The 22,366-nt window shown below is 41.8% G+C and overlaps 1 protein-coding gene across 1 annotated transcript in view; it reads right to left on the reverse strand.

The window, feature by feature from the left end:
- The window catches only part of C3 (complement C3), a 59,771-nt gene extending 42,851 nt beyond the window's left edge, over positions 1-16,920 (reverse strand). The window contains exons 1-6 of the mRNA XM_081946918.1: positions 16,760-16,920; positions 5,965-6,157; positions 3,753-3,915; positions 1,763-1,833; positions 1,441-1,526; positions 370-452 (exon numbers count right to left, since the gene is read on the reverse strand). Coding sequence (XP_081803044.1) covers positions 370-452; positions 1,441-1,526; positions 1,763-1,833; positions 3,753-3,915; positions 5,965-6,157; positions 16,760-16,830 — 667 coding nt within the window. The 5' untranslated portion in view covers positions 16,831-16,920. The remainder of the gene's footprint in view (positions 1-369; positions 453-1,440; positions 1,527-1,762; positions 1,834-3,752; positions 3,916-5,964; positions 6,158-16,759) is intronic.
- Between the last annotated feature and the right edge of the window lie 5,446 nt (positions 16,921-22,366).

The following is a 22,366-nucleotide window of genomic DNA, read 5'->3' on the forward strand; positions in this document are numbered from 1 at the left end:
TATTTATTTATTTATTTATATCACACCTTTATTATTTTTACAAATAACTCAAGGCAGTGAACATATCCGACATATCTCTCTCCTCCTATTTTCCCCACAACCGTGTGAAGTGGACTGAGCTGAGAGAGAATGACTGGCCAAGGCCACCCAGCAGGCTTTCATGGCTAAGATATTAGTAGAGCTCACACTCCCGGTTTCTAGCCTGGTACCTTCACCACTAGGCCAAATTGGCTCTCACAACTTTCCAGGCGAGATCATAGCAGCCATTTCCACTTTTACAAATGACAGGAAAAGGTTTTTACAGATAAAATCGATAAAACCCAGGATCAGGAACTAGATTTGTTGAACAGAAATGATCCTTCTTCTTACCATATTCTCTGACATCAAAATATGCAGTATAGCTCTCCTCTGGGGAATCTTCATATTTGGCCACAGCCTTCCATGTTCCAAAACTATAGAAAGAAAAAGAAGAGATTTTTTATTGCTTTCACTTTACAATCGATTTATGACAATAAATAAAGAATAACAGAGTTATTTCAAAGGGACTTTGAAAGCCTTCTAATCCAACTCTCTATTTAAGCAGAAGACCCGATACCATTCCAGAAAAATGGCTGTCCAATCTTTTCTTGAAAACCTTCCGCATTGGAGCACCCACAACTTCTTTTTTTTAAAAAAAAGTTTTTTATTTTTTCATTTTCATACAAATAACCACATGTATACTGTTACATAACCAATATTATTTTGTATTGTTAAATATTTACGTCAATTCGTCTTACCATCAACCCCCAAGAACGATTATTGGCTCTTCTGCTCTCCATACACCATATTTGTACCCTATCCATCACTTTCCTTTCCCTCTCTCCTCCTCCTCCCTACCTCTTTTCTTCCCTCTGTCATCTCTTCTCTATTTCCCCTTCCTGTCTCCCACCCACAACTTCTGAAGGCAAGGCAATATGATATGAACTAGGGATCCAAGGCCACTTCTTGATATTAATAGGATCATGGAAAATAAGTATAAAAGAAGAAGAAAGTGCCTGATTCAGAAATTTTCAGTTTCATATTTGTGGAAACTGAAATGTGACTCTTACTTCTGCAACAAATTTCTTCTTACTCATTGAACTTAAATGGTGGTGATGAAATTGTATTTATTTGTCCACTCAATTCCACAGAATTGCCATACAAATAACATTATAGCCCCACCTGTGCTGCTCCAGGCTCTCCAAAAAACAAGAGGAAATAGAAATGTGATGGACAAATGCAAAATATCAAACATGGATTTTTCTTACTTTAATAATCGATCTAAAAAGCAAGCTAAAAGGGAACATACAATACAGCTTTATTCTATACCCAATCTTTAATAGATGAATGTTTTTTTCCCATCAAGAGTTTCAGCTTAGTATCAAAACAGGTTGCCTTATGACAATATCCATGTTAAATTACCTGACAAGCTCTGGTAAATTATAAGGCCGGATCAAGGGTGAAGATGGGTTGACTGGATTAGAACTGACAACAATGTCATTTGGAGTCTGGGCACAAGGAAATAAAATACAGGTGTGTTGAAAAAATACAAATTGCATATTATTTTCTATGCATTCTGTAACATCAAACTCCAGCTGGTATACTAGATTTTCTATGTGATGACATAATATAGAGAGTAAATGCAACCCAGCAAGTTGGGGCACTAGGTTATAAGAAGAATCAACAACCACTCCTTGTTCAAGGGACTATACTAATCACACAGGATTGCAGACACGATTCTCACCTTAAAGTCGACAATCACAGTTTTGTCCATCCTGTGCATGTTGTGATCCATAGAAAAGACACGATAGCGCACTAAGAAAAAAGAGACCAACTGTAATTTGTGGTAGCATTCAAAAGATACTGTATGTGCTTGCATCATGCTGGTCTGTGACCATAATAAAAAAAAATGATTGATTGATGTGCTTGCATCCTAAAAAAAAAAGTATTGTCATAAATTGTCTGATATTTTGTAGCTGTCAACTGTCCACATGATTCCTGCAGCAAATAAGGACCCTTGGAACATTTTTATTACCAAGAGTATAATTTACTGAGTCAACATGGATACAGAAGTAGCAAAGCCAATATTAATGTTTTCGTGAGCAAACAGCATATTGTAGTTAAACGTTCCCCTTTATTCCATCCAATCAGTATGGTCAGTTCAGTTCAGTTTGTTTGGGTAATGGACTCTCCGCTTAGTAGACTTTCTCAGCAGATGACCTTGGTTCTCAAGCTCCAAGTCAGTGCTCTTTGCATTCTTTTTCCCCTCATTATGCCTCCCCTGCATTCCAATCAATTCCCTCCCCCATTTTTCTTGTCTGGCTGTAAGCGGGATTTGCAAAGTGAGCCAAGCCTCAACCATGACAGCTGTCTTCCAGAATCAATGTAAATCCTAAAAATCAGATGTGGGACAGTTTCTAGAAAAACAGCTGATTAGCTGGCTAAAACAACTGCATCCTCGGGCACCTTAAAGGCCAAGGGGTTTATTATGGCATAAGATCCAGAAGATCCAGACTGAAGATTACTTCAGTCTGGATCTTCTGGATCTTAGACAAAACACCACCTAGTTCTTCAAAGGAAAGCTAAAGAAAAAGCCTTTCACCTTTTATAGCTTGCAATTAGTCAGGGTGACATCTTCTTGGAAGAACGGTTGCAGGAACTGGGTATGTTTAGCTTAAGAGAAAGAAGGACTAGGGGAGACATGATAGCATTATTCCAATATCTCAGAGGTTGCCACAAAGAAGAGGGAGTCAAACTATTCTCCAAAGCACCTGAGGGTAGAACAAGAAGCAATGGGTGGAAACTAATCAAGGAGAGAAGCAATTTAGAACTGAGGAGGAATTTCCTGACAGTGAGAACAATTAATCAGTGGAACAGCTTGCCTCCAGAAGTTGTGAATGCCCCAACACTGGAAGTCTTTAAGAAGATGTTGGATAGCTATTTGTCTGGAACGGTATAGGGTTTCCTGCCTGGGCAGGGGGTTGGACTAGAAGACCTCCAAGGTCCCTTCCAACTCTACTATTGTATTGTATTGTATTGTATTGGATTTCTCCATTCCATTCCTAATTTGTGAATACCGTATTTTTCAGAGTATAACTTGCACCTTTTTCACCCCTAAAAGAGCGTGGAAATTTTGGTGCGTCTTATACACCGAATACAGCCAATTTTTTGCCTCCCAAAGCCCCGCTTCTGCATCCCATTTTTGTGAAAAATGGGCAAAAAACAAGCCGTTTTTCACCAAAAACGGGGGCGTTTTTGCCTTCCCCCACCCCCCTAAAAGCACTCTCCAGGCTTCAGCAGGGCTGGGGGAAGGGGAAAATGCCCCCGTTTTGGTGAAAAATGGGGGTGTTTTTGCCTTCCCCCAGCCCTGCTGAAGCCTGCAGAGTGCTCCTGGGGACTGGGGAAGATAAAAACTTTTTTTTTCTTACTTACCTCTTCAAAGTCATGGTGTGTCTTATACACCTGTGTGTCTTATAGTCCAAAAAATATGGTACATTCCACTGGACCATCTATCAACGTGTTTCTTAAATCTTTTTTGAACTTTCTAAACATGATTTCTCAATATTACCAATGTCAGCACTTACAAGACATACATTCTTCCCTTCCTCCACTCTCTGGAAATACCTTGGATAAATGACAAATCCCAGGTATGGTTTTGTTTATAGGATTATTCATCACATAACCACAATGGGTCCCCAGGGGAGTGAAGAAAGAGAGGCAGAAAAAGAGTTTACCTGGAGAGCCTGGTGTATAGATGCCTTTATCTGTCTGGATGAACACAAAGCCACTCTGGTAAGAAAGGAGAACCACCTTTTCCAGTTTCACTTGAGGACCAGTTACTTGCACAACCACATACTGATTTTGCCTGGAGTCCTTATTCAGTTCCTTTGCAGGAATCTGGATGAGAAGATGAACAGAGCAGAGGCTTCATCACTAAGGGCCACCTGAGGCCTCATTCCTTAGCCCTAGGCAACAACACTAAAACATTGATCCAGAAATTTCTACTGGGTCAAAAATGAAAACAAAGAGGATCACAGAATGCCAAACATCGGTGCATTCAATCTTAAAACCATATTTCTTGCTTTTGCTAAGTTAGTTTCTCATCTTTCCTGGCAGAAGGCTATGGAGAGGCCCTATAGCTGTGATGGTGAACCTATGCCACACGTGCCACAGGTGACAAGCAGAGCCCTCCCTGCAGGCACGCAAGCCGTCGTCCCAGTTCAGCTCCACTTCACATGTGTGCACGTCTCCCACCGGCCAACTGATTTTTGAGTCTCTGCCGTGCATGCCCGGAGGGTCATATGCGGGAGATGTGCATACATGGGGGGGGGGGGGTAATGCGCACATGCATGGAGGTGGGGGAGCACGGGAGTGGTCCATTTTTGGTCCCAGGAGGCTGCAGGGAGGCCAACTGGGCCCAAAACGGGGCAGGGGGTGTTCGCGCTCATTTGCGCTGGGGGCGAGAAGAGCCACACACACGTGTGTGTGTGGGAGAGTGTAGGGTGGTCATGTACACATGTGCAGGGGGTGGGGTGCACGCATGGCATTATGGGTGTGGGCATGTGCATGCTTTCAGCACGCAACAACAAAAAGGTTAGCCATCACTGCCCTATAGTGTCCAGCTATAGCAGCACAGTCAATGAAACTAATGAAGAACATCTCCCTGAGATCTCACCTTGCCATTCTGCTATTACAAGTCACGTTTGGTATCCTTTACCCACTGCTGTGTACCCACAACCTTTTTCTCCTTGGCCTTTCTCCCTCCTCATTTGCGCACCAAGAAAACTCAGCCCCTAATTCCAAGCTCAAGACAAATGTGAAGGAGAGTGAGGGAACCCTCACCCCAAATAAACTTTTCTGGTCGACCATCTGAACCTGGAGCAACATGAATCCCAGCCCATAATGAATCCTGCCATCTGGGCTACACACTGTAGCTCTACAATCAGCTATTCTCTCTTTTCCCTTTATGATTTTTCATTGGGCAATTATTGGATTAGCCAAATACACAGAGACACACAGACTAACATACACAACGTTTACCAATATGAACAAATCTGTCCATAACTCCAACCTAGAAGGTCTGAAAGTCAGGAGGTTAATTTCTCTTGATGAGATTATGGTCCAATTTGCAGACCTTTTCTCAGTTTTTCTGCTCCTTCAGATGCCAGCAGCTGTTTGACTATTTTTGGATTTAAGTGAAGTCTTGGATGGGATTTGGTCAGGGAATAACATTTCAACACTGAAGCCCTCTGGAATATCCAGGACTATTGGAAACAGATCGGTCATAGAGATATACCATTCAGCATTATACTTTTTTCTCCCTTACCATTGTTCATGTTGAGAGTGAACATAGTTCTATCAGCACACAGGCTAAGCCAATTTCTCCTCCCTGGGTAAGGAAGAACAAAAGTTGCCCAGAAGCCTTTGGCGTTTCCTGAAATGTCTATATTTTAAATCTGAAAATGCGGCTATTTGGCCCACTAACATCCTACTTTTACTAACCACTAAACTTAGCCTGATTCAGAATCTCTAGCAGAATCGCTTTCTAAAAGCTAGCTTAGCAGTTTTGTTTATTAATCACTTCAATTTTGCTATACTTCGTATCTGTCAGGTTTTGTTTTGGTTTCTTCCGATGGTTGACTTTTGGTTTTGATACTGATTTTGATCTAAATATTTACAATATTTTACTTGTTTGCTGTGAAATGCTATACACAATCTTTCAGAAATTGTGGCAATAGGAACTGTAAAATAAATACATATGCATGCTTTGGGGTTTTTCCTCCCTCGAGTTATATTCACAATTTCTTCCAATATCTGACACTCTAGACATGTTCTTTCTACTAAAGTGCATGACACTTCCTTTCAAGTAGAATGAACAGGATTTTAGCTTGCTTTTTTTTTGTAGGGATACAATAGACTCTACTGCAACCATTACTATGCACCCACCTTTATAGTTGGAGTGACAAGCATGCCTCCTGCTGGATTCATATCTACTCTGGTTTGGAACAAGGTTTTCTGCTTCCGTGGAAAATCCTGAACCAAGATGTCAAGCGATTTCGGAGCATTTTCTCCATGTGCCTCCACCAAAATTTGCTCTTCTGTATCTGTTCGCAGAACACCAGGGGTAATGAGGGTGTAGCTGCAGAAGAAGAAAAGAACATTTCCTGCGTTATTTTGCTTAGGAAAAGTGAGGCACTTTTAAGAAGAATGAAGAAATAAACAGAAAAACTACTCTTTGTGACCCAGAAACCTTCCAAATACAGTTGAAAAATTAGTATCTTTATCTATATATCTTTTACAAGGGATTTGGGTGCCATTTGGGGATTATAAAATGGGACCGCCCTGAGTCCCTTTGGGGAGAGGGGGCGGTCTATAAATTTAATAAAATTAATTAATTAGACCAACCATTACAGTAAACTCGGTGGTATTATAATGGGATCACATTATAATAAGCAATGCAGTGTCCCCTTGCAGCTTAAAAAAGGACAAGCTTTTCTATGAAAGAACAGAGTTTGATCTCAGATTTGAAGAAGAAAAATAGAATTGTGCCTTCTCCCAAGATTAGGCAATTCCCAGCCTGCATACAGTCCTCCAGTAACCCATCTGCAGACCACTGCACCTGAAAATATATTGCTGAAATTTGGCTGCAAAATCGCGGCTGCAATTTTGACAAAGTGAGATCAAGTTGTTTTTTTCAGGAATTAGGAATTCCCATCTTTAACCCCAAACCTTTGCCTAAAATGAGGTGGAAATTTTGACCTATTCCTCTCAGTGACATCACTGCAAACCACATAGTCTCCTGAGACTCCTCACCATTCAGAAGTTGCCACCACACATCCTAATCCACACACCAGAATTCATTCAACACATTAGTGCTGCAGTGTTGCAGAACAGATGCAGAATCAACCTCAGAAGCTAAGGGCTAATAAATTACATCTTTCGCAGACAGATTTTGCTAATTCATGTCTTTAAATATGAATCTATCTCGGTCTCCAGACAGACAGCTAGCTATAGTACTGCTAATTAAAAAGCATGATGAAATATGCATTTGTACGATCTGTATAGCTTTATAATCTAGGGTTGCATGATCGCAGTAAGAATACGCCTCTATCATAAAACTGATTGTAGAACAGCTGTTGAAGAAAACTGAAAAGGGCAAAATGCAGTTTGGGTGATACTGCTGAACTTGTCTTCCCTGTCTGCTGTTTTCAGTCCCTCTTTCCTTTAATAAATTCAGAAGGCACCTTTCCCAGTATGGTGCTTTTGCACTGTGTTTGCTATCTCAGATTTCTCCTTAGCACCTGGGACTGGGGGAAACTTTCCGATCTTTTTATTTTATTTTTTTAACATTCAAAAATTCTGTTAGATCGGGTAATGGATAGGCACACACAGGTTAACAGTAACAACAGCTCTTTTTTAAGTACAACAAGTAAGAACAATCCAGCAAAGGTTGAGTCTGGTAGCAGCCCTTTTATAGGGAGCTGTCAGACCCTTCGACCAATAGGATTAAACCTCTGTTCCCGCCGGAACAGAGGACCTTGGTGGAAACCACTGTAGTTAAAGCAAGTATCTAACACCCCTCCCCTCTTGGATGGAATAATCCTACTCGTTACATAGTCACGCACGTAGGCGGGCTTTTGGGTAGCTCTGCCAGACCTGCGCAGTTCAGTTGGAGGGTGTTCTTTGGACAGGTCGGACGGACCTGTTTGCTCTGCAGCTCCGCTTGGTGGAAGCTCCTGGAACCTTTCACAGGCCGTGGCTAGAGCTCCTAGAGCCGGTTCGCTCGGAGCTCGCTGCGGGCCTGCAACATAACCAGATAAGTTTCCTGGTACCCTCAGGCTTGAGCTGGCTGTGGAAGGAGCGAGTGTTTGCTCCGCTTGGGTAGGGCTTTGGCTAACTCGTGCAGGAGTTACCTCTGGTTGTCTAAGAATGGAGTTGGAGAGGTGGCCACGGAAATGGTCAATGTGCCTTCTCATATTCTGACCGTCCTCGAGCTCTAAGAGGTAAGAGCAAGGCCCGGTGATGCCTACCACTGTGGCAGGAATCCACAAAGTTCCCCAGGCATAGTTGTGGTCATATACCGAATCCCCTACACTAAAAGTCCAAATCTTGCTTGTGGAGTCAGGGGGCGATTAGGCAGAATAGTTTGGGTGTAGCCGGTCTAAGTGGGACCTTAGCCGACGACCCATGAGAAGCTCAGAGGGGCTTCTCCCTGTAGTGGCACTGGGTGTGATGTGCCAAATTAGCAAATAGTGGTCAACCCGTGTTTGCCAATCTCCTGGGCCCATCCTAGTGAGGCCCTCTTTTTCAGATCTCACCATTCCCTCCAGCTGACCATTGGAGGCCGGATGGAATGGCGTGACCAGGGCATGTCTGATTCCCTGAGCTGCTAGGAAGGTCTCAAATTGCATGACCGTGAATTGGGGACTGTTGTCAGAGACCAAGACGTCGGGTAGGCCATGCGTGGAGAAAAGTCTCCGTAGCACCTTGATGACCGCTTCCGCCGTAGGGGAGGTCATCAGGACTACCTCTAGCCATTTCAAGTAGGCATCCACAACTACGAGGAATGTCTGGCCATGAACTGGGCCAGGAAAGTCAATGTGCATTCTAAACCATGGTGCTTGAGGTCGCTCCCACTCCTTAGCGGGTGCCTCTGGGGGAGCTGGTCTGGACTACTGGCACGGTGTGCAGGTAGCCACCCATTCTTCGATCTCCCTGTCCATGTTAGGCCACCACATGTAACTCCTAGCCAAATACTTCATCCTGACAATTCCAGGATGACCTACAGGTAAAGCCTCTAATACTGCAATGCGCAGTTTGGGTGGAACAACGACTCGGTCCCCCCACAGTAAACAGCCATTTACAACCAATAATTCATTGTGTTTGGTAAAACACATTTTGAAATCAGCCCCAACAGGTCCCTTGGGCCACCCCCTCCACACCAAGTTCAAAATTTGTATGATGGTGGAGTCCTTCGCAGAGTGACAGGCAACATCACTGGACGAGACAGACCCAATCTCAAGGCAGTCAATGAGGAGGACTGATGTCTCGGGGGTACGGTCAGCCAGAAGTTCAGGCAGCGGGCAGCGGCTTAAAGTGTCAGCATGCCCCAAAGTGGAGCCTGGTCATTGGATGAGGTGGTAGGAGTAAGCAGCTAGAAAGATGGTTCATCTGGTCATCCGTGGTGATAATGACACTGGGGGAGATCGGTCCCCAGCCAGTAAGCCCAATAACGGCTTGTGGTCTGTAATTAGTTCAAAATCACGGCCATATATGTACTCATGGAACCTCTTTACTCCAGCCAAACCTCGCGGTCCAGCTGGCTGTAGTTCTGCTCTGCAGCATACAAGGTCCTGGAGTAAAAAGCAATGGGAGCCTTGGTTCCGTTGGGAATGCAGTGGTTGAGGACGGCATCAACGCCGAACAGGGAAGTGTCGCAGGTCAGCTCCAATGGCAGGGTCTGGCTGTACTGTACCAGAAAGGAGTCCACCGACAGGAGTCATTGTACCACAGCAAATGAGGCAGCCTCAGCTCTGCCCCAGGACCAATTCATGTTCTTAGCCAAGAGACGGTGTAAGGGCTAAGCAACAGTGGCTTTCTGTTTAAGAAAGATGCTGTAGAAATTAAAGAGCCTACCTGCAGCTCGGTTTGATTGCGAGGTGTGGAGGCGTCCTGGATTGCTTGAATTTTTTGGGTGGTCGGGTGAATCCCAGAGCCATCGATTAGGTACCCTAAGAATTCAAACCTTGGCACATTAATTTGGCATTTTTCTTTCTTGAGACGGAGGTCTTTGTCTCTAATTTGAGCCGAAACAGTTCGTACATGTTTGAAAAGTTGCACCTCATTTGCAGACGATACTAAGATGTCATTGAAATAGGGGATGACTCCTGGAATTCCCTGCAAAAGCTGTTCCATGACGCTTTGGAACAGTCCTGGGCGATACTAACGCCGAATTGCAGGCGGTGACATTTTAATGCACCCCTGTGCATCACAATGGTTTGGGCCTCTGTCATAGCGCCATCTACTGGCAATTGTTGGTATGCCTGTGCACTGTCCAATTTTGCTAATATTTTTCCGGGGCCTAATGAATGTAGTAGATGCTGTATAATGGGTACAGAGTAACCGCTTTGTTGTAGCACTTTATTGAATGTGCACTTGTAGTCCACGCAGATGTGGACAGACCCGTCAGATTTGACAGGTGTCACAATAGGAGTCTCCCAGCATGCATGATCAACCAGCTCTAGGATTCCCTGGCCTATGAGCTTGTCAATTTCCCTGTCAATTTTTGGGCGGAGAGCAAAAGGTACTCTTCTGGGTTTTAGCCTTATGGAGGCTATATTGGGATCCAAATTAAATGAGATTGGAGTCCCCACATACTTTCCCATACCAGTGCCGAAGACGTCCTCGAACTCCTTGAAAATGGCTTTGGCGCCGTCATCTTTCAAGGCATTGATACCAGTCACTTCTAGGCCCACAACATACTCGTTGATCAATTCGCCCTCCTTCTGGTTCCTGATGTTGAACTCATGCCGACGAACGTGCTTGGACGGCTTGGAGGCATAGTGGGTCCTCAGCATCTGCTGGAGCACGGACCAGGTGACTGATTGTAACAGCGTTGGTTCAGAGAGGTCTTTTGCTGTTTCGAACACTTCCCAGCCACAGTATCCGAGGAACATGTTCTTCTTGCATCCTTCAGAAAGGCCCATGTGGTCATTGGCCTTGAGGAAGCAGTCAAATTGTAGCATATACAAGTCCCAGTGCTCGGTGACTGGGTCATTCGGAGTCGGTGGGGCATGCATGGCCATTTCGTGTTCTGAGGGCGTTTTGAGTTTGCCGTTCAAAAATGGCTGCTCGAAGCCGCATTGAGCTCTGGGCTGGATGTACTTGCTGGATTGCTAGACTCTTTTTGGTTTGCTTAGTTGTCTTTCAAACCCACCTTCGTTGCCAGTGTTATATCTGGTTATGGATAGGCACACACAGGCTAACGGTAACAACAGCTCTTTATTAAGTACAACAAGTGAAAACAATCCAGCAAGGGTTGAGTCTGATAGCAGCCCTTTTATAGGGAGCTGTCAGACCCTTTGACCAATAGAGTTAAGCCTCTGTTCCCGCCAGAACAGAGGACCTTGGTGGAAACCACTGTAGTTAAAGCAAGTATCTAACAAATTCCAATTTCAGTTGAACAGTGTGTTGTCAGGGTACAAATCATTTCAGGAAATAATAAAGTGTTTACAACAATATTCATTGCATAAATTTCAATTTTTTTAATATTAATAACAGTAATAATCATACTATTTATTAACCAAGTTAACCTATCTTCCTTATATCTCTAATCCTTTCACATATTTTCCTGTTCCTAGCTCCTGTTTTTGTCAGCTAGTCATTGATAAAATAAGTCCCAAGTCAAACAATATTCAGTGTCTTTTTCCCCCCTTAATTGTAAGTGTTAGCTTATCCATTTCTGCACATTCTAATATTTTTCTAACCACATCTTCATCTGTTGGGATCTCTTCACTTTTCCATTGCTGTGCAAATGCTATTCTCGCTGCAATCAATACATGTAAAATCAGATATACATTCCCTTTGTTATATTTGTCTGGTAAAATGCCCAACTGGTTTCAAGTCTATATGTTGTTTTGTCATTTTTTTCCAACCATGTATATATTTTTGTCCAATATGTTTTGCTTTTTGACATGTCCACCACATATAATAGTACAAACCAGGCATCTGGTGGCATTTCCAGTATTTTGCAAATTTATCCTTAAATATCTTTGTTATCCTTAAGGGTGGGAAATGCCATCTATAAAACATTTTATAAAGATTTTCTTTCTATGCAGTAGACATTGTTAATTTATAATTTCTATCCCATAATTTCTGCCATTGATCTACTCAATCAAATGGCCAATTTTTAGCCCATACTATCATTGTCTCTTTTACTTATTCATCTTCCATCTTAATACTTAACAAACAATTATATATTTTCTTTATTAATTTTTCACCTGTCCTTGTTACTATCTGAACTAATTCTGTTAATTCTTTATTTAAACAAGAGGGGGTATTCAGCCGGTTCGCACCAGTTCATGTGAACTGGTAGCGGAAATTTGCCGTGAGTCGGCGAACTGGTAGTGACCGCTGGCTGGCCACACCCCCAAATCAGTCACCTGGTCACTGTTCGCTCACCCACCCCACCCGCTCGACGCTCACTCACCCCACCCATCCCAGCCCTATATATGTTCCCTTCGCTTCGCCACACAGCCCAGCTACGCGCCTCACCAGTCGCATCCATGCCTTACCCACTCTCCTCAACTCACTAAAGATAACTAAGCATTCGGGCGGGGTCAGGGGCCAGGATCCCAGGGATGCACCATTCCCCGAGTCCCGGGAGCTGCCGCCCACCTCAACTGGATTGGGGAATGCGCCATTCCCTGGCTCCAGCCTTGCCCCGGAGTGACCACCGACTCACCACCCGCTCTCCCATTACCAGTCACACATGTGTGGGATCTCAGATTTCGCCCCAGCAGCTGGGACTGGGGAAATCTTTCCAATCTCATCATCACTCAAATCTCCCTCTGCACCACTCCTTGTTATCAAGATCTGTCTACAGAATCACTGTTCTGTCCTAGCTACATGTTACTTTGTGTGCAGCTTGACATGCAGCTATCCTCCAATAAAATAGACTGTATGTGTAGATCTGGATGCTTTATTAAAGAAACAGGATGGGTAAAAGTTGGAAAAATAGAAACACATACAATAATAACCCAAATACAAAATAAGCAGTGTTGAGTTGCTGGTGATCTTTATATGTCTCACACCTTGTGTTAGGATCCTCTGGTGGCTGACTAAATAGGAGTTCCTCTCAAGCAAATACAGAAGACAGTGCAGAAGACTCGTTCAACTGCTCTTTGGCCTTTGCTGATGTTTGTGCTGTGATTATAGGCTGCTGCACCTTACATAAACTTTATGTTGGAGCTGATTTGTGGTTTTCTGCACCTGTGCTGCTGCACACAGAGGGCTTGCTTGGGCTTGCAGTTCTTCTTCCACAGAGAACCTCAAATCAGGTTCATCATCATTAGATTTATATCCTGCTTTTGTTTTATACAACTCAAGACAGCAGCATATATAAGTTTGTTGCCTTCTAGTTTTCCACTCTGGGAGGTGAATTGGGCTGAGAAAGGGACTGGCCCAAAGTTACCTGCCTAAGGAAGCGCTAGAACTCATAGACTCCTGATTTCCAGGCCAGGACTTTAATCCCCACATCAAACATATACTAGTGTTAAAGCAGTGCCTACCCACTTGATCCAGCATTTTCCAAAGGCAGCCTTCAGTTCTACAAATTTGGTTTAGTTTGTCAGCCCCAAGTAAGGGCCAGGAGGAAAAAAAAGTACTGTCTTGCCATTTTGTAATAATGGAATGTCAACAGTTGAAGGCTTTTACAGAAGGGAAAGAAATGGGAGGTTTTCTTGTCAGGCCGTCTCCATAGTAACACCATAAGCATATTTATTACAAAAGCAAATGTAAAGCAATGGGGAAAAGAAAAACATTTTCAGATGGCAGATTAATGAACACATTATCTTGTGTGAACGGGAGATCAAGGCTGTGTAAATCAAATCACTCTAATATTATATATTGCAAACAAATGCCTTGTTATCGTATCTTGATATCTTTAGTCACATTCTATTGGCTCTGGCTATGTTTGCATTTAAACAAAGCAATTTGATAGTGAGGCCTGCTGGCATTTCCTCCTTGCAGTCTGATTACATGCGCAGTTTTGCATAAACTGTCTCCTGCAGTGTAATTTAATTGGCTTCTCAGAGCTATCTGGTTACTTTTGCAAACTATGGGTGTTAGATACTTATACCAACTACAGTGGTTTCCACCAAGGTCCTCTGTTCCGGTAGAAAGAGAGGTTTAATCCTACTGGTCAAAGGGTCTGACAGCTCCCTATAAAAGGGCTGCTGTCAGACCCAACCTTCGCTGGATTGTTCTCACTTGTTGTTGTTAATAAAGAGCTGTTGTTACTGTTAAGCCTGTGTGCCTATCCATTACCCAATCCAACAATGGGGTACATGGAGTAACCATATACCCCATAGTAACCAATAGCTCTTGCAGTAATGTATCCTCACATAGACCTAATAGATGATAGATAATAATGATTGCACTTCCACTATGATATCAGAGTGCATGGATTGTCAGAATTGGCTTATTTAGATGATGCCCATGTGTAAGAAAGTCGGGTGTTGGCAAAGTCAGGAAAGTTAGGTGACGGGAAATTATTGGGCAGGGAGACAATAGAGGCAGGCTAGAAATCCACAATGGCACAGCCAATTTCAAGCTGGGGTTCATTTCTGAGAAAGAAATATTGTGCCTGTGTGTCATGAAGTGACATCAGAAACTCATGCATGACTCCTACTATTAAAATTCTCCAGTGCTGCGGATTGTTAATTCAAACAGTATTAGGAATTGTATTTATTTATATATTTCTTTATCAATCCTTACAAATATATACAAAGTATTGCCATCTAATGTGGGCCCCCATTTCAAAAGCCCTAAAAGAGAACTATTTTCACTTTCCTCCAGAATGATAGGCATTTGAGTTGAATTGAATTGAATACTTTATTTGGCCAAGTTTGATTAGACACTCAAGAAATTTATCTCTGGAACAGAAGCACTCAGTCTACTTGCAAGGCAACAGAGAAAATAATAACTTAGGGATCAACCTGCTCTAAAGTAAAACTGCTACTGTCATAGGTTCTATTGTATAACTAAACCCTTTTTTATATAAAGGTTTATATAAAATATATTCCTGTGTATTTATAATTCAACCACCTTACCTAGAAGGGATATATTGAAGATAGCCAGGTCAAGTGATGGATTCTTGACAACACGTCGCCATCTCCTTTATGAATGAGGGCATCATCCAGCCCTCAACTATGAATATGCCACCTCCTATGTCCAGCTACCATTTCCTCCCTTGCTGTAAGTATCAGCCAGGAGGGCCTAGATCTACCTTACAGATGACTAAGCTCATTCCACAGAGAACCATGCCACAGGCCTGGACAAATCCCAGATGATTTAGCAGGATGTTACTTCTCATGTATCATGAGTCCACTGTACTAAAAAAAAGTACAAGACACTTCAACAGAGCAGAGAAACATATTATGAAAGACTAAGAATGTTCACCCTGCACACCTTCATATGTTTCCTTGGATTAACAAAAATGTATTTCCCCGTAGCCAAGAACTGAATCTCAGATAAGGTTTCATGGTGATAATTGTCAATAATTAAGTTAATTGTGCTAATCCACATATGCCTTTACAAAACACTGATTTCTTCTGCTGCAATGATCACATACCCATTATTGAACAGCTGTTGCTTGTGTTATTGTAATGGGCTGACAGTTGTAACCATGCATATATTGCATTATATTATTCACATCAATCCAAAGAGCAATTGAACATGAACAATTAAAATTTACAATTTTTTTATGGACTTTTAAGAGCTGATCCTTTAAAACAATATCTTAGGCAGTCTGACCATGGATTTTGTACATCTAGTATAGTTTCACCCATTATTATTGTTAAACAAACAAACAAACCCAACAAAATCCTTCCTGAGTTTCTGCTTATTGAAACCCTGACAAGGAACTAGCCATTGAGGATCATACTCTGGAGGGAAAGGTAGGAGGACCTGTCCAAAAGCACAAGCCTCGCTTTTTACAATACCACTTGAACACACACCCCAAACACAACTGCCTTCCCAAGGTGAAAAGGAAGTGGCCCCTGCGTTAAAGGTCTTAAACATTGTCTCCTATTTGGAGCTGTAGTGTTTAGGTTTCTGTTCCTTTAAAAGCAATAAATCGATTTGGATTCCATGCCAAGTCCCTAACAAAGTCCCCATCTAGCATAGTGTTGAGATCTGTTCTTGGATGTTCCTGCGTTGGGTTTACACCTACAGAGAGTTTGTTTGCAATCCTAAATGGGACCAGAACTGACCGCTTACTTTTCTTTCCTGCAATAAGAGTTATTATATGTATACTGACAAATCACCTTCCCTGCCTCCTCCTTCTCCTGTCTTTTGCTTTTTCAGTAGATGATCCTCCATACTGGGGCCAGAGAAATATGGTCAGCCTAATTGCTGCTATCACTCATACATCATTTAGTTACACATACTGTATGCCTGCTACAAAGTCATATCTGGTTTTCCAGTATAGGTACACACAGCAAAATAAACATTTTCTCAAAACAAGTAGATAGGCCAGTCTCTCTGTCACTGAAGTCTTAGCAATGATGGCAAAAGGTTACTTGAAGACATCAGAAACAAAGTGTGTGGGACGGCTGTTTTCTATATATTCAACTTCATTGTTTTCTGGAAGTTGCTGACTCTGCTTAGCAATGGTTATAGATGCCCCCCCACCCCCAGCCATAAGTGAGAGCAAGAGGTCTTTATATTTGTCCAGGGAATCTTCACTCCAAGGACAATTCCTCAGCTTAGAACTTCAGGGCCTGTCAGTTCCCCTTATTGATGATTATAATACTTTTACTCCTGGCATGGGGATATATTGGACTTTCTGAGAAAACTCCAAAGGGTTTGAAGACACCTGCAAGTAAATTCATTACCCTGCAAAGGACCAAAGTTTTGGATGTGATGGTTGTGTTTAGCACAGACAATCATGGAAGAAAAAGCCCACAAGGCATCCCCAGCACTGCTTTACTTTCCCTGCTGAAATATCTATGATACTTACAGACCCCCCTGGGAAGATGCTGGAAAAGCAATCAATAGAGCAGCCACCAGATACAGAGCCATCCCCTCCATTGTAGTCCAGAGGGACCAGAGAAGTGCTGACAACTCCAGTATTTATCCAGAGAGCCTGCTTTGAAGCCAAGCCCCTTTGCAATTGCTAAATGTTTAATCAGTACATTGGGGGGGGGGGGAGAGGTGAGGAGGAGCTTGAGCAAGCAGGGAATTTCAGAGGAAATTAATGAGGCCCTTAAAAACCACAGTGGATTATTTGTCTTCTCTCTTAGTTCAACATGATTGCTAAATAGCATTTTTTGTGCAATTTGTTCTAGATATTCTGCTATTATGCCTGCAAATATCTCTTTATCTTGAGATCAGGAACTCACAAACTCACTTTCCTTCTCTCCCTCACACATACTTGAAAGAGCTTTGAAGTAGCCCTAATCTGCCACTAAACAGATCACAATAAGGTTATTAAGGCATTGTTATTTTTTGAGCAGGAAAAGCCATTTATTTGGAGCACATGCTTTGAGGATTGGTGATATGGGACAGTTATGTTGTGGTTTCTTGGATGTCTACAACCAGATATGGTAGCTCTGGGTATTCCTACTGTGGAGTCCCATTTCAAATTTCTCTCCTCCCTATTCATGCACATATGTACAGTATTTACATCATTTAAACTTAAGTAAGAAGAACAATTAAAACCAGTATAACTTTATAAGAATGCATTTGCGAGCACTTTATTTCAAATTTGTGGGAATATATGAAACTAGAGACAAAAGCAGAATGATTAGGATGAAAATATTTTTTCAGAACAACAATCTTACTATTTCTGAAGATTGTTCAGAGACAACAAAATGACAGGAAAGGCCTGGCATAACCAAGACTGAAATTAATCTTAACTAAGATTCCAGGGATTTAAAAGTTTACATAAGATATTCCATAACGCCAAAATTAAAATTGCTTTGGCCTCCTGAAGACACTTTTTTCTTTTACAGTGATATATGAACAAATTTAAAAGGTTATTTCACTGTTTGGTTTACAAAATTAATAGTTTACTTGTAAAGTTAATAGTTTACTTGTAGACAAAACTACATTTGAGAAATAATTGCATTTGGTTATTCAATAGGGTCCTAGGTAGATACTATTTTTAACTTCTCCCAAATATATCATGTTGATTGATTTAAATTGATCTATCCACTAGGTCCCTCCTGAGCCATACATCTCAAAACTTGAAAGCAAAATGTTTAAGATTGAACTAGACATTGAAAATCTATATAGGAAAAATCCAGATGGCTTTTTCTTTTTTCAGCAACATCTCTTTGGGGATCCCAAAGATGCTTTTCCAAAAGGCAACTGGACTTTCCTGGGGTTTTTCCTTGAAAACATTTCACTTGTCATCCATGAAGCTTCAAAAGGGGGGGAAAAGTCCAGTTGCCTTTTTAAAAAGCAGCTTTGGAACAACCATGACTGGATGATTGAGAATCTCCAGACATTTGTTTCTTTGGGGATGTGACTAAAGGAACTAAATTTGATCCACAACAACTCCATGCCTCTCAAGTGCCCTCTATAGGTACAGGTATTGTTAGTAAGCACCCCCTTGGAATTTTACAGAAGGAAAGGAAATATATTTGAAGTGGGAAAATAACAGGTGGTAAAGGTCTTTGAAGATTGCTTCTCTGGCCCCAATTAATTCTTCCTAAATTTATTTGTATCAAATAAGAACTTTCAGGTTCTGATATGCACATTCACATGTACTTCACCCATTGAAGCAAGACTTTGCGTTTTGTTCATCAGGGATTATGGCTTAGTCTTTTATCAATATATAATCAATTCTGATTTGTTTAAAAAAGGTAAACCATATGTGAAACAAAGCCTGCATTTATATGTAGAAACAACTGACTCTGTAATTAAAACTTATGAGAATACAATTGAATCTTACAAGGTCAGTGCATTAATAACATGGACATTATTATTGCATATTATTGTATGTTGCCAAAGTAGTTTGTTTATGAGATGGAAGACTATATAATTTAGTTTAATTAATAAATAAAAATAAAACAAGTTATATGTTGCATGACTCCCAGTGAATCTAGATGTAGGACATATTATTAAACTAGAAACTGAAACTTAAATGACAGAAACTATTCAATAAATGAAATGGGTGAGTTCCCAAAGTATTTTTGAATAGCATAGTGAGGTCTTGAATTTTCCCCAAGTAAACCCTCACATGGAAATCCATGCCAAATTCCTCCACACCAAAAAACAAAAACCCCCACAGGGCTAATTAGCCAAAGAATGTCTAAAGATGCCTTTGCTTAAACATATTTTATCTTAAATACTACATTAAATGCACATTAGAAGGCAAACGGGCTGCAGTTATTGCTAGACCAAAGATTCAAATAAGTTAGTTAAGAACATTTTGTAAGTTACATTTACAACTGCACATCAGTAAAGAGTTAATCAGGAAATATAATTCATCAGGTGGTTTCCAGTAAGAGGTTTTCTTGGCAGGATATATGGACAACACTGGAGCCTGGACAATCTCCAAAGACAATCAATTGCACCATACCTGCTCCGTTTACTCTGGCTTGCTGAAAAGTATGTTTAGGTGTGGAAACTGTTCTGCGACTTCTACATGTGTTTGTAACTGCAAAGGAAGGTGGAAAACGAGAGGCAGTGGACCCCAAAGTGATTTGAATAGTCAAAAAGAGACACAGCACCCAGCTGAGTCAGGAGACTTTGCTTTCATCCTCCTGAGTTTGTGGCAGTTCTTAATTAGCTTGATCCCATCATTTGATCAGAAACTCTTCAAAAAGTTTAAGACAGCAATAAAGTAGCTATATTAAAGCCAACTGGCATTTCTTATATTTCCTTCATGTCGTAGGAAGCTTTGTAACTAAAGAGTAAAACTGATTCTCATAGTAGAATCTGTTGTTCATACGAGCCAGAGTTTATCTTGGCTATGACTACCTTGGTATTCAATGCAGCGCCACTGTAGACCTGATGCTCGAAGTTAGTATGCCATGTTTATAGAATGTTTGTCCATAACCAGGTTGCTTCTTGGGATGAATGCCAGCTTGGAGATTGGGCAGCCAGAACCCAGTAGAGGGGCTTAGTGCTTGTTCTTGTGCTGCTATGATCAGTGCCTCAATGCTGCCTTTTAGTCCAGCCCTTTCCAAACATTGATAGGATTTCCCAAAGTCAGCATGTCTTTCAATGGTCCCTCCCAAGCAGAGTCCTTGGCAAAGAACTTGCCCTGCTAGATCTTCCTCCCATGTCTACTGCTGCGTCAAGCATTCTCTCAGCAGCTCATCTTGGGATGCCACCTTAATGATGTATTCCTGGGTGCTCTGGGTTTTGCCCAGGACAGTGACTGACACACACATATAACACTCACATTTCTCCTTGATGTTTCCAATATTTTGCTAATTGAGTAGCAAGACCAATTAAGGCCAGTCAATGCCCTAAGGACAACCCAAGACAACCCTTGCCCTTTCCATTGCTTAATTTACAAAACATTAGACTCAGTAATGACTGGAAGTTAAAATTGAGTATGGCAATGAAAGAATTAAGGGTATGATAGCTGGAAGAAAAGGCTCTGTGATGTTCTCCTCCCCCTACCCTTGGTGCCTTAAGCACATTCTTCTTTTGCTAAAAGATTAATCTAGAGCTAGTCTATAGCCACTAATAGAAATATTAACCGTGCCTTCTCAGAATTTTTGTCTTATCAAAAATGATAAAATACCTAGACATAATAAATAAATAAATTGTAGCAGTCTTTCACTATGTATCAGGGTAGTTTTCTGTGGTTCTTTTGTGTCCATTATAATCCTTTGGAATGGATGTCCTCTGCTACATAGGCAAAGCCACCTGTCAGGCCTGGAAGCCATCATTTACATTGGGCCTCAGCCTCAGGCCTCTCACATTTTCTACTATGTGAAAATGAGAGGGGGGATTACATGGAATATGGAGATATAACCAGAGGTGGGTGTGGCCAGCGCGTGACGCATCTGACTCTTGGGCTGTGAGTTTGACACCCCTGCATTAAAAGAATATAATTTTCAGGCCTGGAAGCCATCTTTTGCATTGGGCCTTCAGGACTGCCACGTTTAATCGTGTGGGGAAATGGGAGGTGGGACTGTATGGCATATGGGAGATATATAATCAAAATAACATTCCTTTCTCAAGAGTCAAGGACACCTTGCCCTGCACCTGGAATGATGTGACTGGGAGGCATCTCCATTTGGGACAGTGCCTGATTGGACCCTGTGATGGACATGTGGGTGCTGGGCAGGGACTTGAACTTTCACTTGGGTGGGGAAAACCTGGAAACTTTCAGATTCAGGTTTTCCAAATGTGCCAAAATGGAACTTTGAGGAAACTCAAGCCTCAGAGTCTTCTTGCATTGGGGGTGTTACTTGGAACCCTGACATCACCGTTCCTAACCACAATGAATGGAAATGTGTAATGTATCTGTTTTAAAATGCAATGCCCTCCTCTAATCAGAAAGTAAAACAGTAACTTTATTCATAGGTTTTATGATATTTTACAACAGTCAAGTAGTATCAAATTATTTGATCAAATTGCACCTTTTCTGGTATTGAATAACATCATTACCCCCACAATAAAAACAAAAAGAGACTCTGACTCACAGTGTATTGCTGTATTTAATCATAACAACAACATAATATTATAAAGTACTTTTGTAAACCAGTGATTTCTACATAATGTTTAATATATGGTGTATAAGAGAGCAAGTTTAGTGTGGTGATTAAGGCACCAGACTAAAAACAGGGAAACCAAGAGTTCTAGTCCTACTTAGACATAAAGACAGCTGGTTGACCTTGGGCCAGTCCTTCTTTCATTCAATATGGGAAGAGGCCAACGGCAAATCTCTTCCAAAATCTTACTTAGAAACACATCTAAGCAATCACCAGGAGTTCACATTAATAATAATACTTTATTTACAGTCACAGACCAAAACACGACCACTACAAAAGAGACACAGCAGCCAGTCACCAAAAGCCCAACTAAGGGAGGATTCAGCTCTCTCCTCTAATGGTCACAGCTCTCAAGAAAAACCTGGAAACCTGAGAGGTGATGTACGAGGAGACATCCCCAAGGCAATGCACAAACAAATCACAGCCATCAGGACCAGAGGGGATGATTTCAGGAAGAGACAGTAACCTAGATCTGTCCGTGCTATACATAGGGCAAAATAGAAGGACATGCTCTGCTGTCTCAACCTCGGCTCTGTCACAAGGACACAGCCACTTATTAATCAGGAGCCTCTTGTAACGACCATTTAGAAATGCTGAGGGCCAGGGAAAAAGCTCTTCTATACTTGGGAATGGTTAGGGTATAAAAATAGGAAGCCATCCTCAATCCATAGTTATTAACTTGGTTGATAGGGGGAGCACGTTTTATTGGCTCTGGCTCGTAGATATTGTAAATCAATGTCCACAAGCCGTTGGACTATCCTAGATTGGGCATCCTTGAGGTCGTAGTTTCCCAAGGCATCCTCCGTGAAACCTAGCAGATGAAGTTTCTTCAGCAGCTCTTTCTCCCAGCGAGAAATATGGGAGTCCATGAACACCAGGGAGAGGTA

Source organism: Natrix helvetica (genome assembly GCF_964273705.1).
Source record: "Natrix helvetica genome assembly, chromosome: 1".
In the NCBI taxonomy this organism is placed as follows: Eukaryota; Metazoa; Chordata; class Lepidosauria; order Squamata; family Natricidae; genus Natrix; species Natrix helvetica.